At 37.2% G+C, this 21,339-nt stretch overlaps 1 protein-coding gene across 4 annotated transcripts in view; it reads right to left on the minus strand.

Moving 5' to 3' along the window:
- The window catches only part of CADM2 (cell adhesion molecule 2), a 675,129-nt gene that overhangs the window by 53,486 nt on the left and 600,304 nt on the right, over positions 1-21,339 (minus strand). For all 4 annotated transcript variants that reach the window (XM_026093288.2, XM_026093287.2, XM_026093286.2 and 1 more), the window contains one exon: positions 16,002-16,180. In XM_026093288.2, the coding sequence (XP_025949073.1) occupies positions 16,002-16,180 (179 nt within the window). The remainder of the gene's footprint in view (positions 1-16,001; positions 16,181-21,339) is intronic.

Below are 21,339 nucleotides of genomic sequence, written 5' to 3' on the forward strand. Positions count from 1 at the left end.
CTGCCCAATCATGATTTTCTGTTTGCCTCTCCTTCTTTCCTGAACTGATACCACATTCTTCTTATGAAGGCAAAAGTCATTCATCCATTTAAGTGCAGAGAGCCTGGCCAAATTACTCTCATTGCAGATTTGGTCCTAAGCATTTTTACTCTCAGTTTCCAAAGAATGAAAAATGGTTCTGTTTGGTTTAGCAGGTTTATGTGAAAGATAGATCTGACCTATTGAAAATATTTGACTTGTTTGGTAAAAACACAACTGATACTCTGAAAGGACTGAGCACAATTCAGGCAACAATGGCTGCAGTTGATAAAACTGTAAAGGTTTTTGTTTCAAGCTTGACAAAGGCTGACAAAAAAATTAAAGGACAAAGTGATAATGATGGATGGCCCTTGCTGTATTTTGACTGAGAATGAAAGAAGTTTTAAGTGGTAAACTGAACTGAGTGATGACCTACCTGGGAAACAATCTCACTACTCTCTGCAAAATTTAATCAGAGTCTGTGATATGTGGTGCTAAATAATTTAGCAAGGTTTTAAATTCAAAGGGAGCTGCATTTAGTGTTGCTCCCAGAAACTGGGATTGAACAAAGAGATCATTCAGCTTGAATATCCTGTGCCAATAGCTCCTTAGCTGTTAGGGGCCTCATGGACACAAGGGCACAGGGCTTTTTTTACTGATTCAGATTTATCAAACTGAAACAGCAATTATTTGCTTGACATTTTTTTTAGAAAATCAGTTGTCATTAAAAAATACCCGAAATGTTTCAATAGAAACCGGATGTAGATCTAGAGCCCTAGTTAAAACAATTGAAGCAGAGACTACAGTAGATGAGTTCATAGAACAAGACATACACCTGGGCTGAAATGGCTAGACAGTTTAGAAATAAAAGAAAATAGATTTACACAGTCCCATGATTCCAAGATGTTTCATGGACCTCTAAGCGATATTAAATGTTGGAAGATGTGACAGCTCATTAAGGTTTGATTAAACGTAGTTTGGTAGCATGGTTGGGACAGAGGGAAACAATCAAATATTAGAGATGCCAGGATTTTGCTCTTATCGCTTTTTTCTCTTAAGTCAGGAACTGGGAAGAACAGTATTTCTCTCTCTTCTTATAGAAAGCTTGATAGGACATTTTTCCTAATTTGAAAGCAAAAGATTTCAGTAGCAAATGAAGTAGGACAAAGTATTGTAAAATTAAAGCAAAAAAGGCAATGCCTCCTTCTGCTGCTTGAAAACCAGCAGACATGAAATTGGTACCTAAACAGTTCACATCTCTGACCCAAATTCTACTCTTAGAAAGTTAAGAATATAACTGCAAAGAACCAGACCCATTTCAATATTAGCATTTAGAACTAGCAGCCTGATATCATCCAAAATCACTCAAAATTTCACCATTTAAAGTGAGAATCATTAGAGCAAGTTTTGTAACGCATGCTTTGACCAGAGGAGCTTAAAACAAAATAAAAAATATGATGAATATGAGAAAAGGAGGTGTAATAGGAAGGAAGATATTTCTAATAATGCCATATCATTTGACATTTAAACACGACAAAGTTAACTACCCATAACCGTTTTGAAAGAATTCCTCTATTGAACATCTCTTTTATTTTGAGTATCACAGCAGTAGTAGGACTCACAAAAAATACTGGTGTATGACGGGATGATTTTCCATCAATAAAGCCATGACAAGCATAGAAGAGGCGTGCAAGGTGTCAGAGGGAAAGGAGCAGTGGCTCTCAGGCAGGTGACAGCACTGGAGCAATAGGAAGGCAGAGCCTTCATGCCGTAGGAGGGACAGGGGAGGGGAGGACAAGTTGTCAGTGACTGTCTCCATGACCTCCCTCTGCCCACAGGTTTGGCTGCCTGGGCTCAGGTCAGCTCTGACGTGGTGCTGTGGGGCTGGGTCAGTTGGCCGGGGAGAGCGGGTGGCCGGCGCCAGGAGCAGCGCCTCTGGCCTCCTGCCCCGGGGCTGCCTTTCAGTCCTGGGCACCCCCCTGTGCTGCAGCCCTGCCTGGCCCTGGGCCCCAGTGAGCCAGGCCCCAACCCTGTCCTGTCGCAGGGACTGCCCTCCTGTCTGGGGCCGGGGCTGCTGGTGGCATCTGGAGACGGCCAGGTTGTGGCCAACCCTGGTCACCACCCCTGGCTCAGGATGGCTCGCCTCGCTGGGGGCTGCAGGATGGGCCTGGTCAAGGAGGGGGGCACCAGTCCTGTCACCTCCCGTGGCCCTCGCCACTGCTGCACCAGACAGAAGTCACCGTGCAAGTGTTGAAACTTGAGGGTCATATTTTGTTGAAGTTCCACCAAAGTCCAAAACTGAATGAAAACCATCACCCTAGAGACACAGCAGTGCGCAGCTCTCTGGCTGCACGAGGTGAGGTCCCCCTGGCACTCAGGGTGGGTCTGGGAGCACCCCTGCACTTGACAGGCAGCTGCTGCTGAGCCCGGTGGGGAAGGACCTTCCTCCACCTCTCCCCCCAAGCAGCTCTTACAGGACAGCTGCCAATAACCTTTACATAAAAAAAAAGATATGGTCACCACTGAAGTTTGTTAAAGGATAGCTGTTCTCCAAGGACATCCTTTTCCCCAGCATGTTTAGATAAAACCCACCTCTGCCCTCTTCCACCAGCACGCGGGCGAGCAGAGAGGGGGAGGGGGGAGAGGGCCAGTGCCCAGAGGGGAGCACTGGCCACCTTTGCTGCTGAAACTGCTCCGCTGCACACAGCAGAACTGGGGATTTACTGGGCATCGGGTCTGTGCATTTTACAATGCTCAGGAGTACTTGCTGAAAGCCAAGCAGGAGCAGGAAACACACAAAAAACCATTTTTCAGTTGTATCTGGATAGAAAAGCATGACCTTTCTCCACAGCACAGATGTTGCCTCAAAGCTGGCTTTGTCACCTGGAGGCTAGAGCACTTCGTTGCACGCACAGGTGGTGGAGCTGCACATGGGGACCACAGGAAAACTAAATCAAGTGTTTCACAGGAAAGCATCTAACATCAACATTTAGGGATTGCACTAGTGCCTGATAACTTTTTAAATGCTCGGTTTGACCTTTGAAGCCCTCAGTGCTTACTTTAGGGATCATTGTGGACCCCACACCACTCCACTGAATTTGTGATTAGCAAGAGCACTCTAGCTGTAGCTCCCTGAAAGAAAAAAAAAAAAAAAAAAAGGAAATTTGCAATGAAGGCACTTAGGTGTTGGAACACACTCCCGTATTGTTGTCCATCAGACTCATATTTGTCACCATTCTGGTCATTTGAAAAAGTTCACCATTCTTGCTCTTAGTGAAGTAGAATAATAGGTGACATAATGTAGAATCTTGCAATATATTTAGCTATTGCTGTTCAGTTTTGGTGGGTTGATCATATAAATTACAATGCTGTATCAGACCACACTAATGGGTTGTACTTCAGTATTTCTTAATTTCTAATCATGCATAAAACCAGATGATATACAGATAGCATAAAAGGATAAAATTGACAAGGTAATAATTTACTCTGATGATTAGATATTGAAAATTATCTTAATTCAAGGGAACTCTGAATTTTTGAGTAGACAAATTCTTTAATACTAAAGAACCTGTTTTCAAGTACTCTAAGTTTTACTTTATAAATGGTTATTAGCATAAAATGTACCTTAAGGACAAATCAAGATTGGTATTCAACAAAAGGATTAATTTTCTGTGTTTTGGAGCCACGTGAATATAACACTTAGATTACTCCAAATTTATACTCTAAGACCTACTTTTTTCCCCAGTTATGTTACTTTTTGCTAGTAGTTAAAAAAAAAAAAAAAGCTTTCCTATTTCACAGGAGTAATATTAGTAATGCTTATTGCTTTCTTTAAAGGAGTCATTCTATCTTGAATAAAACTTCATTTTTCTAATTGAAGTAGTTACAAATACTGCATTGATAACATCACTGAAACTTGCATGACAGCAGTAAAGTAAAATTTACAGACCATGCAATAGACTAAAAATAAGAATTTTGTAATTCAACATTCTAAATAAAAAGTTCGGTTTTAAAGCATCGTTTAAGACTGCAGTCTTAAACAATGAAACAGCTTTACCTATAAAAAGGCATCTATAACTTGAGTTATACATGTTTTGATTTTGTTCAGAACTCTATATTAATAAATATATATGCAGTAAAGGATAAATCTCTGCCTTGAGATTCTACTACATCAATATGCAGACTATATAGACCAAATTTGAGGAAAAAGGAAATAACATCATTCCATTTCACAGCTGGGAAAATGAAGCACAGAAGTATTAAGTGAAATGCCTTGTATTGTATAGACCTCTGAGCCTGACAGGGGAGTTCAGAACAGATCTCCTGAGTCCCACTTTAATCCTCCACTTTAAAAAAAAAAAAAAAGAAAAAAAGAAAAGAAAGAAAAAAGAAAACAAAACCTCTTAAAATTGTATTTAAAAAAGCAATATACCTCAAGTGCCAGTTTCACTGTATTCAAGACAAAATGTTACCATAAAAGCCACCAAACATCTTACACGAATAAAGCCAGTGCCATTTGTCCCAGATGCACAGCATTCAGTCATTATTAATATAGTATTCCAGGCCCATTGCCACTGCTTAAAAACCACATTAAAGCTCTGATGTTCATTTTTACTCTTCTAAGTAAACAGACAAGCCACATTTCCTTGTATCTCCAAGCCATAAAATAGAAGTATTCACAATTAAATGAAATAAAGTCCTAGCAGCTGGCCCTTGAAAACCTGTAAGAAAAAGCTAACGTACAATACAAATTCAGACATCAACAGCCTTGAACAATGATGACAGCTTTTTCAGAATGACACTTGACTCTTTCTGTGCAAAAAATTTCAAAAAGCTCTGGCAGACTTGCACTAGGAAGAAGAAAGACGCCAAGGAGAATTTTCTAAAACTTCCCTCTTGGGAAGACAAGTACTGAAACTAAATGGAGGTAGACGGATTGCTGATCTTTATTTTATTGCAGTTGCTGCTTCCATTTCTCAGAGAAATTCAGGACAAACCAGAGAAATTGCTTAAACAACTCAAAACTCACTACAATAATTTTGAGGTTAGTAAAAAAAGATCACAGAGAATGTTATTTTGAATTACTTAGTTTTGAAATAAAATCAGAGGGGTCCAACACTAATCTGAAAAGCTTTATCACAGTAGGATAGTTGTATCCCACTGAAAATCACCTTGGGCAAGTTAATGCCGTCTTGGAAACCTAAAATGTAGTTTATTGCACTTCTTCATAGCTTACTCTGACAAATACACTTAATTCTCAAAAAAAATTTCAGCAGAATACATTGCCTGAGAAAACAAGGCCCTATCTATTTAGCTGTCAATTTTTTATGCTCTGCCTTTTTTTGTTCGAGAGTTTTATATACCTAGTTGATTCTGCAACGCCACTTTGGCTTTGTACAACACACCATTGTGAATGGTGGGACACATGCAATATAGACAAGGCTGTAATGTTATTGAAATTATCAGCTTTCCTTCAAGCAGGCAGACATTAGATAACTTTACTACTAAGCAACCAAATATCACAGTTAACCAACAGTACCTGTCATGAGGAAAGCTTGGCCATATTTGCTAATTTTTTAAAACAACGTGGTATACAAAGGATTGCAATGAGATTTCAGCTTCTGCTTGTGAATGATGATAGCCATCCAGAGCACTCAATCAAGTGGCAAACTAGCCCTTCAATATGTCAGGCTCCTTAAACGCCTCCCTGCCTCCTACCGATCAAGGATTTAGGAAACCTGCAGAAAATACAAAAACCAGAAACCACAGGAGGGAAAAACAAATTCACTACTATAATGATCTGCAGCAATACCTGAAGAAAAAAACAGTCAACCCACTTGTAAAGTTTTCCCTGACAGACTTTTTTGTCCTTCTCCCATCCTTCATTTCTTCTTCACTTGCTATGAAAATGAATATGGTATTTTCAACTGACAGTTATACCCTCTTGCAGACACAAAACTACCAGGCAAGAGCAAATTTTTTCTTCAAGGATGTATTTGGTGAGTAAAAAAGCTGTGAAGATGCCAGCAGAAGAAAAGTAAAGGAAACATGGATAACAATATAAAGCAGATAGCAAAAAATGAAATAAGAACATTAGTTCTTCTGTCTGCAGGCCTTCTAATAAAAAAAAAGTAATTGTGACTGAAAATTGTTCAGATTGTTCATCTCACAAATTACATGTCTCCTTACACCATAAGATTAATTCCGATAGTATTAGTAGATATTAGGAAACCTGTTCAGAGGCACAGGCCTGCCAGGCAAGTTTCCTCAAAAGGTATTAAAGCTTTCTTATGTTAGTGAGGTAGTCGCACCCTTTTGAAATAAGTTAGCGTATTGCAAGAGATCCACATATAGCACTGTGTGATCCAGCCAACATCACCATCCTTGGTTGATTCATACTCATCCTTGCAAGAAACATTTTCTTCTCCTACAACCTGAGGATGGTTTTTGACATATACCCTTGTTATTGTCCTCCTGGCTAGTTTTTGCTGTCTCTTCCCCTTCCCATGGGAGTCATAGAGAAAGATCAATGCAATGTCCTTTCCTGAAAGCTGTGAAAACTGTTGTGAATCCTTGAGACAAAGTCAAAGCAATTCAGAATAACAGGACACAGGAAGATCCAATGCAGAAGGACTATGATACAATTTAGCAATAAAAAAAATGCGACTTTAATTACAAAGGAAAGAGAATTTCATCAGGTCAAAAATTCAAGCAGAAAGAGCTAGAAAAAATGGTTTGTGATTACAAGTTGGAGGGTTTCCTTTTGGGAAAAGAGGGTTAAGATGCTTTGGGTTCCACCACAAATTTAGACTGAGTATATGCTGAGAAGAAAGACGTTACACAATGAGTTTTAAATTTTATTCAGAGAAACTTAATTTGTCAGTTTTATCAGCTTTTTAGTTGAAAGAATACTGAAAACCAGGAAGAAAAAAAATTTGTTTAAGTGAGAAATAATAATAGAATATTTTTGCCTTTATATAATATACAAATGCAAGCTAAGATAAACTTCAGAAAAAGTTTACAAGTCATTAGGTATTGAAATTTCTGATGGCAAAAGGAGAAAAACTACAACTAATGATCATCAACACCAAATTATGGCTGTTAGAAATATTAATGGTTTGTGATGAGCACATTCCAAAGTGCATATTTGTCTCTCTGAGCCTCTATTCTTTCTGGTATTGTCTTCATATATGGTCAAAGACCTTAGTTACCAAACTCCTCAGAGCTCTCTAACAAAGGTGAGTAAGTTTTACAGAAGCTTTCCCCACCCCCCTAGATTCAAGATGCAGTATGCAATCTCCCTAAAACAATACTATCTATCTCCATTTACTCAGAACCAATGATTTGTGCGATGTTCCCAAACATCATAATCTCAGTTGGAACAAAACAGGGTACTGATGCATCACCAGGCTAGCATCATCAACAGGTGTTGTAAGTAGCATCACTGTATAGCACATCATTTTGCTTTTGTGAGTTGAATCAAAATCTGAACAACCTATTCTCATAAGAAAGTTAATTTAAGGATGCACCATATGAAAATGGTAGAGACAGGAGATCCTCATCCGCATTCTAAGTAGCACCTAATGGCGCAGGAAGGGTTTGAATTTAGAAAATTACGAAGTAACTTTTATAAGTTCTTTATGGTTTATTTTTGTGAGTAATAAATGATCTTGATGGAAATAAAAGATCATTAGCAACCGTTAGACTTTAACTTCATCATCAGTCTCAAGTGCAATTATTCTCTAATAGCTGTATTTACTTCATGAATCATTATCTTCCCCCTCCAATAAATTCAGTTTTTAACATGTACTGGTTGCGTATGGTATTCCTGGACATGAAATTTTACAGGCTAACCCCTCACCCAGAAAACCTTTATTGAGGCAAAGTTCAAGAATATTAGAAGTAAGCAATAAAGGAGCTTGACGTCCAGAAAATTTAGAGTGCAAGCTGTGCTACCACAGCAAATCAGAGTAATAATAAATTAAACAGTACTATTTTAGAGATACACTGCACTGCGAGTCAATTAAGAAAGTTGTTTTCAAAAGAGTAACAGCAATATATCTAGTACATCTAGTTTTAAAAGTACTCCATTGAAGATTCTCTTCTCATATACAAGCACCCAAAATATTAATTTTATGGAATTATTGTGTATGGAGAGAAAGCCTCATTATAATTTAAAACTAACATGCAATCTTTTCCTTTTCAGAAATCACAAAGGGAGTCCAAATCAAGAACTATCACATTAGTCAATTATACATGTACATAGAAAATTAAATATTTTTGAGTGCTGGGTGTTATTAACAACATTACCCAAAGCTACAGGTTTTTCGATTAAATACATTGCTAACTTATATTCAAATAGAAATGATTGGTATGTGTTAGAATCTACAGTTAACAACTGGAGCTGGAGAGAGCTTTTGCTGCCTCCACCAGGAAAAATAAAAATTCTTAAAAGGACAAATTCAGGTTCAAGTGAACTGTTATACTCTGAATTCGTTAATTTCAATGAGTATTCCAGTTTGGGGAAAAAAATTTAAAAAGGATTTTTTTCTTTTGGATACTATCTAATAATATAATCTGTTTTAAAGCTGTCTTTCATCAAAAAAATATATTCTAATATAAAAATGTAAAAGTGCTAAAAAGATTTGCCGAAAGCCTTATCACGGCTTGGAATGTTATTTCCTTGACCTTTAGAAAATAACTTTGAGCTCGTCTGAAAAAAAATTTGTATTTTATTTTTCTAAAGTTGCTCTAAATGAAGAAATATTAGTTCATACAGCTCAACTATAGACCTTACCATGTGAGTATTTATCAACAGAAAGCAATTTTAAAGTAGCTGCTTTGCTAGTGTTTGGATATAATAGCTGGACAATTCATCCATAAAATTAAGCCAACAATTCCACCGTAAGTATCTTGACAGACTTCTCATATTTAAAAGCATCAACTAAACATTATTTTTCTTTAGGCAAAAAATACAAACTGTATTACAGAATGATTTCTTAATTCATCTAATTGTGCAGCATTTACACAAAACTATTTCAAGGTTTGGGCCACCTGTTTTAGTATAATCTAGGGTCTTCTAGAGAAGTGAACTTTAATACTGTGATAATGATTTAATACTCTGCTACCATTTTAGAATGTTGATGTATATGCAAATTCAAAACGTTTAGACACAATTTCAAGGGCTAGCCTTGTAGAAAAAACACATACATAAACTTCACTTTGTGTTAATAAATGCCACCCTTTAATGCAGGGTTTACTGAGTTATTTTCTTCGGCCTACAACAGTGAAACCTCGCACTCCCATGGTTCAACTTTTTCAGGAAAACTGTCCAACTGCTGTGGGTGTCAAATGAAAAAAAAATTTTCTTCCTGGTAGTTACTACACATCTGTGTGTGTGTGTGCATGTATGTGCGTGTGTGCCCGTACACACACGAGTGAGTGTTCATATGGGGGAAGGAAGGATCAATTCAGGGCGCAAAGGAATCTTGTCTTCACATTTTTGGGAAGTGGAAATTCTTCAGGAGCATTTATTTATCTATTTATCAGCTGAAAGCTTAGATTCCTCTATCAGTGAGTTGTCTTCTGTATACTTCTCTTTTTCTTTATTCTTTACTTTTATGAGATGGGAATAAAAGAGACTTTTCTTTTTACCTCTGTTTTAAGGAGTCAAAACTGAGACATTCTCTTTCCTTTAATTCAAATGTACTTAAAAAAATCTCAAAACTAAAAAGGACATGTACAAACATGTATAGAATTTCAAATAAAGACCTACACAGTCTTCCAAGATTCATATTCATGATATGTCTTGATTGCTGTGGGAGCAAAGTTGGTGTTACATGAAAAATACCCTCTATTGTGGCTTTACAGAAAGGTTATTATTGTTCCGTAACATCACTGATCTGCTCAGTTCTAGCTCTCTTCTCAGAGGCCCAAGCTTTGTACAGTTAAAGGGTAGGATTTTCTCACAGGCAAGGAAACTCTCATCTCTGAGACATGTCTGTAAATGAGATGTTTCATCTCAGGAACAATAATGTAGGAAACTTTAGAAACTGTCCAACTACCTCAATGTCTAAGATCTTAACACCACAATAGAGGGCAACTAGATTACTGCTGAGCCTGCTGCTCCATATGGATGTCTCTCATTCCTTTGTTTCCTTCCTGCATCCTCCTGCTTCGCTGCAGTGATATTTTGTCTGAGGTTTTGAGGAAATATTCGTTACGAAAAGGTGCCCAAAAACAGTGCATGGATTTATTAGAGGCCTGGAATGAAAATATTTGCAAACCTGGAGGTCTATTGCCCACTTGACAAGCTCAGTTTCCAAAGAAAAGGCAAAAATCACACCTTTTCAGTTTTATTTCAAATTACTCTTCTTTCTGATGTTTACTGTCCTTGTGTGAGAGACATGTACAACTGAGTTACAGGAATAAAGGAATGAGAGGGACTCTGTGAGGACTTCACAACAGAAATTAAATATAATTAAAAGTATGATAATGGGCAAATGGACAGAAAAAATAAAGGAGCTTAGAGCAGATAAAGGTAAGGGGGTTTGCTTGATTTTAGATGTGTCTTGAATTCCACAGCTTCTACTAATTTAAAAGGAAAACAGAAAATAAGAAGTACGTGGTGCCAAAATTATGATTGGCCATAGAAGGTGACCCTGTGTAAATGTGTTTGGAGGTAGAAGTTAAAGGGTTATGATGCCTGATGCAAACGAGGCCTAGAGCTGTTTCAGATACTGAGAACAGTCAATCACAGAGAACTACAAGTAGAACAATAATGAGGAAAAAGATGAAAAAGAGACCATGAAAGAAGGAAAGTCAGTGGACAGAAGGGACTGGAATCTAGGAAATGCAAAAAAAGAGTGTAGGATCATGATAATTAGTGAGAAATGTCAGTGTGACAGCAAGGTGGAAAAACTCAAGAATCTACTGAAGGGGAACATCATGAAAATACAAGTGACTAACTACAGTCATTGCAGTGATAAGACTGGAAAATGGCAAAGTAAAGGTGGAGATGAGAACATTAGAGTGATAAGACCAGCTCTGGGACTTAGCAGAGGATACAAGCCACTGGCCTAAGTGAGAAACTCTGTAGCAGGAGATGTACTGGGATTTGAAAGAAGTTATGGAAGCGATGGTGAGAGGAATGAAAGAATGCCATCAGAACGTAGAACTGAACAGTCACCACAGTGGGATTTTCAATACTTCAAGCATGAACAGCAAGAGAGGCCAAATAGATTGGAAAGTTGAGAAGTGAAAAGATCAGGCAGCAGGTTTAAACAAACAAAGGAGAATACTTTTTCCTCAAAGCACATAATTCAGTTCAGAAACTTGTGGCCACAGGTTATTATGAAAGCTAAGACGATAAATATTTTTGACAAGAAAAGGAACTGCACAAGCGCATGGAAGATAGATACACCATGGTCCAAAGCTAGCCTCGGAAGTCTCAGTGGGACCTTTGGTCTGATACGTTGTAGGGGATCTTATATATAAAACTACATTTCAAAATATTAATGAGGATATAACCCAGACATTCAGTAGCTTTTGTTTGCAAAAAAAAAGGTGTGTCCAAGAAAAAATACAAAATATTTGAGAGGCTGATATAAAGGGAAGATGATAAACTATCTTCTATTCTCCAGAGATATTGAATTACTGGCTCAATCTCTTCCTACTGTAGACACAATTCCGGCAGTAAGAACTGCCATTACCATGAACAGTGGCCAATCCGTGTTAATTTCCATATTGCTTTAGTAGATAATTGATACATGACACATTAGATCTCTGACTATTTCAATTAATTGAATGCATGGCTTTAAATTGGCAAATATTTCAAAAAAATTTGAAAAGGCTTCAAATTGGCAAATATTTCACCAAGATTACTTTATTTCAAATAGGTCTGCAAATTATCAAATGATGCTGCTTCCACTTAGAAGAGGATTTCCCATGCTATGGACTCCTGTCACCCATTGAACATAATGATGAACTAAGTCTTCAGCAGTGACAGCCAGAGGTTATGAACTACAGCTACATACATAACAGCTGTGTCTTTAGTTTGATCATGATGGACCAGCTCCTTTCTCAACTCCAGCTAAATCAATGCAGTTATTACCTAAACTTTGCAAGTAGAATCTGTGTTCTTGGGTTGAGCATCATGAATTTGACAGTAAGCTCTGTTTACTGATGATTAATGACTAGTATTTGGACAAAGGTAAACAAAAATTCTTAATAAATTGAAAGAGAGTGAAAATTGCCTGAAGCCCATTACCAAAGAAAGGGTGTAATATATCTAGCTGGAATGTGCACCTCTAAAGCACTGAGCTCACCAATTAGAATACAGAAATGACAACAGCTATAGGCATTAAAGCTTGTGCCTTCATTACTGCATGAGACAAATGTTTGAGCAAACTATGTCTTGCCTTTGTACTGCTGCCTATAAACTCAGACCTTGTGCCCACCTTCCTGCTTCATGAAGTGTTTTCTTGACATTTATTATTAATAATAAAAGCTATGAAAAATGAAAGTAGCAGCTGTATTGATGCAGCAAAGCGGCATGAGCACATTTGATAGCCAATGCCTTTTACTTAATTTAAATATATTCGCTTTCTCTGAAGTCAAATTTCTTTAATTACACTGCAAATCTAAAAAGACTTTTTATGTTATCAAATACTAATTAAATTAGACAGATTGTCATTCATCTGCTTATAGCTATATTTATTTCAACTGCCATCACCTAACATCAAAATACTATTACCTCATCTTCACTTAAAGTGGAAAAAATTACCATTTTTCTGTATAATCTTATATCTAGGTTAGCCCAGTTAAAGGCACCAGACACTCCTTGCTTTGTTTGTATAATTGATTTGTATAAATTGCTTACTCTTAATCTCTAATTATGATAAACTACATCTTTTCATTTTTTGGCACGTTTCTCTCTATGCTAAAGCTGTCTAAATCTCTTTTGATTTAGGAAGGTACCTTTGGATATTGAAGAAATTAGTAGATAGTGTCCCATTGAGAGAGGGTTTTCACGGGGGAAAAAAGGAATTGAAGCAGAGTGGAATTTTTACAGTGGAAAATCTGCTGAAGCAAAGGGTGTGGGGGGGGGGAGAAAAATGTAAAGGAAATCTCAATATGGATAAAAAAAGAAAAGTTGTAAATCAAATTGCACTCCCTTGCCTGTGTACACAGCAGATACCTTCCATTGCCATCCCTTGCCTTCCCACATAAGCTCGCCTGGAAAAAAGTGGTATAGCCATAGTCTCTGTCTAAACTTGGGCATGTGATCACCATTCTCTCTTCATCACTACAGCTTCTTAGGGTTCAGGAGCTTCCTGGAAGAATTCTTAGTTGTTTGACAGTTGTGGAGCTGAACTTCCAGCGACTCAGTTAAGGGCAGTGGCTACCAGCAGTCAGGGCGCTTATGTCTCACTCCTTATAGATTTGTTAATTCAGCTTTCCTAGACCTTATTTCCTTGACCTGCAATTCAAAGGAATCTCTGTGAAGACTCCCTCATGGACAGGCCTCTCCTCTCTTCTCCCACATCTTTATAAATATGTCTCCCATTATGTTAAATCTGGCACGTGTCTGTACTGGAAACCTAAGATTCAAGGTAAAAAGGTATGCTTATAGGATATATCAGCTGTTACAAAGGGGTAGGTCAATAAAATAATTTCAACACATTAGGCATAGGGGAAGGGATGAGAAATCAAGCAATGCTGCTAGATATATTTAGGAAGATATAGAAAAATATGTCTTCTTTTAAAAGGAGGAATGCACCTTCAGTCAATGGTGAAAAGTAGTTTTGCTAGCAAAAAAAAAGAGAAAGAGTGATAATAATGTATCATTTTTGGAGAATTATGCTTCACTAGAGATATATGTGAATGCAATGAACTACAGAAGGGATAAGACTGCCTAATTTGATCTACACAACTAATTGTGTTACACTTGATAAAATAACTGTGTCAATCTTTTCTGTACTTAAAAAACTTAACGATTCTGAAATGCAGTTAGTTATTAAGCATTAAACAGCATCACATACTCTGTCATACCTCTCTCATTGTTATGGAAATCTAGGAAGCCCCTGACATTTATCTTCTGTAATTCTAACACTAGAATTGCAGAAATGCAATTAGGAAAAACTCCAGTATTCATAACACAAAAGGTCAGCAATGTTCAAGCTAAACCTGATAACATGCTTAATGTGCTGCCAGACAGAGCAGAATGGCTTCTTGATAATGGATGATTTTACAGACTGCTATGAAGCTGTTGCAAGATAATCAGATCAACAGGGTACATGCCACTAAGTAAAAGACACCTAGCAGATTATGAAATATTCTTTGGTAGAGGTATATTGTAAAAACACCACTAATGGAAAATTCGCTAGTATAAAAGGGCATATTTTCAAAAATTATCACATCAATAAATTGGGCAGAACACACAACCCACTGAAATTTCAACATTTGGTAAGCATGGAAAACCATTACTCCATCAACAGGGGCACCTTTTGTGCGTGCAGCCAACAACCAATACAATACTGTCTCTGGAATTTAAAAGCATTTTTTTCTTTTTCTTTTTTTATAGTAATCAATGTAAGTAGAGGTTAGGGGGGTTAGCTTTTGTATTTGTCTTAAATACAGAAATGCTCACACAGCATTACAGGCTCTGTGCTCCTCCTGCAAAGACCTCCTCATTACTTGTGCCACTAATCCTATGTAAACTAATAGTGAACTTTAAGAGAATGAAAAGTAATCTAAGGGGTTCTTTTGATAAATTACAGTTCTACAATAGTGCCAAAAAATAACTAATTACTGAAAGCTGAAAATAGCATTTATTAGAAGTTAAGTGCCAAATACCTAAAGGTAGGTTAAGTCTTTAGAGAAAAATGCTGTCAAGAACTTGTGAACACCAAAGAAACATATATTTGTTACACTTCAATTCATTATGAACAGAATACAACCTACATGCTTTTCATTTCTATTTACAGACTACAATTTACATTAGATTGTTTCATTTTATTTTGTCATAGTTATAACACATTGCTTTTGTACAAAAGCTAGAAAAAAAAGTATTTGGATAGGAGCACAATGGAGTTTTCATCTCTAAATTCTCTCAGGTTCAAATTCAAACTGTAGAACTCCAGGGATTAGATGTGTATCACATACCCATCTGTGATAACAAAACATTTTATTTTGAGACTGCTAGATCCATATTGCAATCCTTCGGTAAAGACAACTGCTTATTTTGTATTATGGCTTCTCCTATACCTGAGTTATATCAAACTATTTCATGATTAATATAAAAGCCTTTATTCTTTTAATGTGACATATCTTGTTACCTAATTAATTAAGTAGAGCAAATCAATTGTAATTCAATGTGAACCTTCCTGTTTTTCCATTTTATTACAAGTATCATGAATTTAGGTCACTACGTATTTTTGAGGACTGACTGAAGCATTAGGCCAGATATTCCAAGGCATCTTCATGATCATCAGCTAACTTGTATAAGTTGCAATTGCTCGGTAGCAGATTGTAACTTATCTGAAAAAAAGTACTTGATATCCTGTCTTTAGCAAAATACTTTTTTTGAGGCTTTTTGTTTTGTTTTTTATAGATTGCTATTTCCCTTCATGTATCCTTTTGTAACTAGCTATATCTGAGCAGTATGTGCCTAAGGCAGCTATTTATAAAACAGTATCCAATATACTGAGAAACATTTTTCCAGGTGCTTACTTAGCAAAAAGTTCACAACATAAGAGAATATATTTTGTAAAAAATGTATGAAAAGAGGCATGCCAATAAAAGGAAGTAAACATATTCCCCATAACTAAATGGTTAAGTAGATGATAGCATCAATAAAAGTGCAATTATACTTTCAGCTTTTTCTGGCTATTCTACCACTTTAACATAAATAATTGCTTGTATTTGCTTGAAATGCTACGTATGCATAACATGCGACAAAAAATTAAAGAAAAGGTACTCACCATGTACTATCAGGACATATTCTGTGCTGTTTCGGCCAATAGGATTTTTTGCTTCGCATCGATATGTGCCATTGTCTGTTTTGTTAAGGAAACTGATGCTTAGGACCCTGCCATTGACAACCATTCTTTCTGGATCTGGTAGCTCTCCACCATCCTTTGTCCACAATACTGGTTCTGGCCTGTTGGATCCAAAGCAATACATTTAATCAGATTTGTGAAACATATATTGCAATCTATACATTAGAAGATGCAACATTAGAAGCTTATGAATAATATCCTGCCATTCGAAGAATACACATAGATCATTTGAGTTACTGGGTATAATGCACTAGCACTATTACAACCTCGCCACCTAGTACCAGATGAGAACTATTAAAGAAAGTGAAGAAACAAGCAGGAAAAAGAAGAGAAGCATAAAAAGAAACAGAATGATACAGAATAACAGAATAAGCCAAGGTCCTCCTTAAATCAAAAACAGGTGCAAGTGAGGCATAAGGGTACGCAGTTTGGCAAGCTGTTGATGTTCAGCAAGCTATGTGGAAACAGCTTTTGTTTGTGTGATGAGCAACACGATCCTGTGTCGCAGACAGGCATCAGAAAACATGCAGGCTGAAGTAAATTGCAAGTGGCTTGTAAATGGTTTCTGAAATTATTTAGGCTATTTATATCCTCACAAGTGCCTGTGCATGTGCTTCATGTCCTTTCCAAACTAGGCATATCAATATCAAAGCAGCACATCTCACACAGTCTAAACTTGTTTCTGTTGCTGAATTTTGTCTTAGCCTATCCCTTTCTCCACGCTTTCTTCCTCCTTCCTCAAATAATTGCTTGTTACATGTGTTACCACAAGCAACAGAAGATTTGACTCAAAATCCTGGATTTTCTTTCTGTTAAGCCTTTCCTCTTGTACATCATAAACTCACATCAGACAGGCCAAAGGGAAAGCACTGACAGTGATAACCTCCTAGCCAAGTCAAGGACAAGGGAACCCACTGTCGTGTAGATACCCTTGTATTTTCCCACAGGCAACTACTAGCTGACTCTTTCCCAAAGACGCTCAAGAAGCTCCAGAGCTCATGGAATTTGTCTGACAGACAACAGGAAGCATTTATTACTTGCATGCAGTCTTTACTTACATGTTACAAGATCTACTTTTAAATTCACATGAGGGAAACCACCAAAAAGATAGGTCCATGGTTACAAATGAAAAGTTGGGTTACTGAATCCTGAATATCTCATGAACTGCTTTATTTCACTAATTGCAGTCAACAGCAATTCTAGATTTGTACATTTTTGTTAGGAGAACATTAAGCAAAGTATGTGGTTGTACAAGTAAGTAATTAAACAAAATATAAAAAGTTGTTATAAAATCAACAGATGCCATATTAGTCACTAATCTTACTCAAGAAATATTTAATTTGATTTACTTAAGCAAGTGCTTAAAGACTATAAAATAAAATGAGCTTTAGGAATAAGAATTAAACCTAAATATCTAAACAGTGATATTTTGCTAAATTGTGGCTTAACACACACAAAGATATAGTCCTAATGACTGCAATGACATGATTTTAAGTTCATACAGTCCATCTAAACACAGTGAAGTTTTCTGAAATTCACTTATTTATACTACTTATTTAGTAAAAGACCATATGTTTCTCTGAAAAGTACCAGAGATTTATGCACATTTTAGCAATATTTGGATGGCACCTTGATAAATCAGTGTTGAAGTTGCTACCTAGATTGGCTGTTCTCTGACACGATGATTTTTTAAAAAGTCAAATACTCAAGGAATACCCCAATATTCACACATTCTAAGCCAAGGAATAAAAACTATGAGTGTAATGGGCCTTATTTACACCTAACAATTAACATGTCATAAAACACTTCCTAAGTACACATCCTGGAGCTAGGGCCTAAATACACACACATGCACACACGCGCACACATACGCGCACACACATGTGTGCACACACACATGTGCATGCTTCCTTTCTGCCTAATCTAAACAGGGAAAATTGAGATTGCTGTTCTTTCATCTAGATGTCCATGTTGCTCTAGTACGTATTAGAAAAAAATGCCTTATCACATTAAAGTGTGATTTGCTTTGATTTGTTAAGGTGGATGTGTTCAATTTTCTAACAAACTCCTCATTGTTTCCAATTTGCTAGTTTACTGTGAATTTGTAATCCCAGAGTTGAAACTCTGAAATGCTTCTGCTAAAACGTACACCATTACCTTCATAAATTGTGTGTTAAAGCACCTTCCATATAATGATAATTTATGAAACTTACATTTCATTGAAATTAGATGGCATATCCCAGGGGAAAACCCATAGGATAACAAATAACTATGAAATAGATGCTTCAACATAAATCATTCAGGGAGCTTTATTGCATCTTAGTATATCAGCTGAAGTTTATGCAGAGCAGTTAGCTATGGCTGCAAACTGATGGTGGCAGAAAAATCATGACTTATGGAGGAGAGGCACATACTTCGGGTGTCAGAGCAGTGTCAGGGAATCTGTTAATTAACTGCTAATATTAAGCCAGTCTGTGCTGGCTTAGTGGCAGCACAGGAGCAATTCCTGGGCAGCTGGCCCATGGTCAACATATCGCAGTGGCTGGGCACAGCTCTCATTCCATCTCACCATTCACAGGGAGGATGGTGCCTAAAGCAGCAATTCTGTCACAGCTACAAAATTAAATTTTGCCTGCGCTGCTGGGAAGCTTTGAGACACTCTGGTCTAAGCAATTCATTAGTTAGGCAGAAGTGAGTTAAGAACAGGAGACATGCTCCAGCATCCAAGCCAGCATCCTGCTGCTGACAGTGACATCTGGAGCAGCTGTTTAGAAAAACCATATAAGCACAGCAATTTTCTGTGGTCCATTCCCCCTGTACTTTGTGCATATCCAAAATTGCCCTATTAGGGATTTTAGAGGGTACCTCTCTTCTTCTTTTTAGTATCTATTTAGTATTTAGACCCTTTGCCCATGAATTTCTCTAATCTCTTTTTGAATCTGCTAATAGTGTCTGTCAACCCAACCTCCTGTGGCAATGAATCCTGGAAGTTCACTACATACTATACAAAAATATATTTACTATGATGTGTCTTACACTGAACTCCTAGTAGATGCAATGAATATTGCAGGACATGGTAAGTAACAGTTTTGCCTATTATAACCTCATTACTAATTACAATAGCCTTGTACTTAGATGGTGGCTATCTACCTATCTATCTATATTTGTTCGTTTGAATATGATACTTTCTGAGATTCATTGTCAAAAGCATGGATGCAGCTGGAATGCTGATGGGAAGCTTTCCTTCTCTGACACAAAGCATGTAGACCTATAAAATCCCTATATCTTAGCCTGCTAATAATGTTCATGGGTGCATATATAGACAGATGTTTATTCACTTATCCAACATTTTGAAAGGGTTCTAGCTTAATTTGGGGATATTTAGGTTTGATATTCCAAAATATCAGGCAAATATGTACACTCCTAATACTGGAAATATCACGGGATTTGAGATCTTTTCAATGTATTAAAGAATTGGCATGATACTGTACTTTACTATGTGGACTGGAACTAATAGGGTATCTCTGTGCCTTGCACTTGTGATTACTCCAAGTTGAATCACACTTACCAGTTTATTTCCCATTTTGTCAGATGCTCCTGAAAAACTTATTTCTTGCAGCATGATAGCTATAAAATTGGAATGAGCACTGTGGCCACTAATGCAATTGTACAGTACCACCTTCACACACTTCATGGCACAAACTAGCTCACTGTCCTGCTCTCTCAGCAAGAGCATGCTGCCTGCTAGTACCAACCAGGTCTCCCAAAGAACAAATCTGTGTTCCCTTTCTCCCCAGCACCAATTTGGGGGAGAGGTGCTTTTCTATAGTCCCAGTTTAATCCCCACTCTGTGCATGTGCACACATGGAACAGAGACCCTCCGCTGGGCAGAGGGCGGTAGTGGAGCTGAAGCACCAAGATCCTGTTTTCTTCCCCTAAACACAGCTCTGCTCCTGGTTCACCTATTCTTAATATGCTCCCAGTGTGACCCCATTTAAACAAACAAACAAATAAAAAAGAATAAAGGATGCTGTATTGAAGAAATCGTTGCAAGGAGACAGCTGAAATGTATTGTAAATCACAGCCCATGCTATTGCTTTGCCTAGCGAGTACTGCTTTTACCAACTCTGCTTTGCATGCAAACGCCCATAGTGGCACTACTAGGATTGCATTACACTGAAAGAAGCCAAAGATATTAATCATGATCAAATTAAAAATGGCCTAAATATGACCAATTACTACTCTGCTCCCTGCCTCCTTGCCCCCCCCCCCCCCAAGGAAGCCTGAACTCTATAATTGCTCTGAAGAACCTCTAAGTGGGCTTGATGTGATTTATGTTTAATCTTAATGAAAAGGCCAAGAGGCTTTCAGTAGCTGACCTGATTTTTGGTATAAATAAAAGATTGTGTTAACTGTCTTTAAGTTACCCTCAAAACTTCATATAAAAAGCAAGAGATTTTGCTGTTCTTTTGCTGTTCAGACAAACTGAACTGGAACAGCAAAGAGGATATTAAAACTGATGTCATGTTCCAGGGGTATTCAGGCTTTATACTGTGGAACAAGAGTTTTCTTGCAAGTAAGCTAACAAGAATTTGTAAATAAAGAGGAACTATTTTATAATCCTAAAGCTAAGAAGCCTTTTGCTTCCAAAATAATTCAGAGAGAAAGCTGAGGATGAACTGGAATGCATTCAAAAGAATGTGTTTTAAAAAGAATAGTGAAAGATTTGATTGGAAAAAAGCCTTAACTTTTAAACAATTGTTTACATAACACAGAAGACAACAAGATTTAGGTCCATATTAATATTTTTGCTTTAAAACATAAACAGTAGTATCTTAAAAGAGGTTTGTTAACTTTCCATCCCTTTCCCCACCTTAACCACAGGAATCTGATGTTACAGTCCTTGCTTACAATTCTTCTTCACAGTGATATCTTTATATATAATATCCAGTGTAATACATTTTCTTTCTGAACTAAGTGAACTTAGCAATCTATTCACACCTGAAAGTTCTTCATTTTTGTTGCCATTTTCTGATTTCTGCATACAAAAAGGTCATGCAGAAGCCATGTTTCACAGAAACTTAGTGAACAACTCTAAGATAACTTACTGGCCTATAATACTACCATAGGATATCCTTTTAATTTTGAGACGAACTCACTGTAGTAAAAAAAATAAAATCAGTGAAAGCTGTTCACAAAATCAGTCTCACTGAGGATATTAACACTCATCCATCTGGGTATCTAAGCATCCTGTCAAGAT

The sequence above is a fragment of the Dromaius novaehollandiae genome, chromosome 1 (assembly GCF_036370855.1).
Source record: "Dromaius novaehollandiae isolate bDroNov1 chromosome 1, bDroNov1.hap1, whole genome shotgun sequence".
NCBI lineage: Eukaryota > Metazoa > Chordata > Aves > Casuariiformes > Dromaiidae > Dromaius > Dromaius novaehollandiae.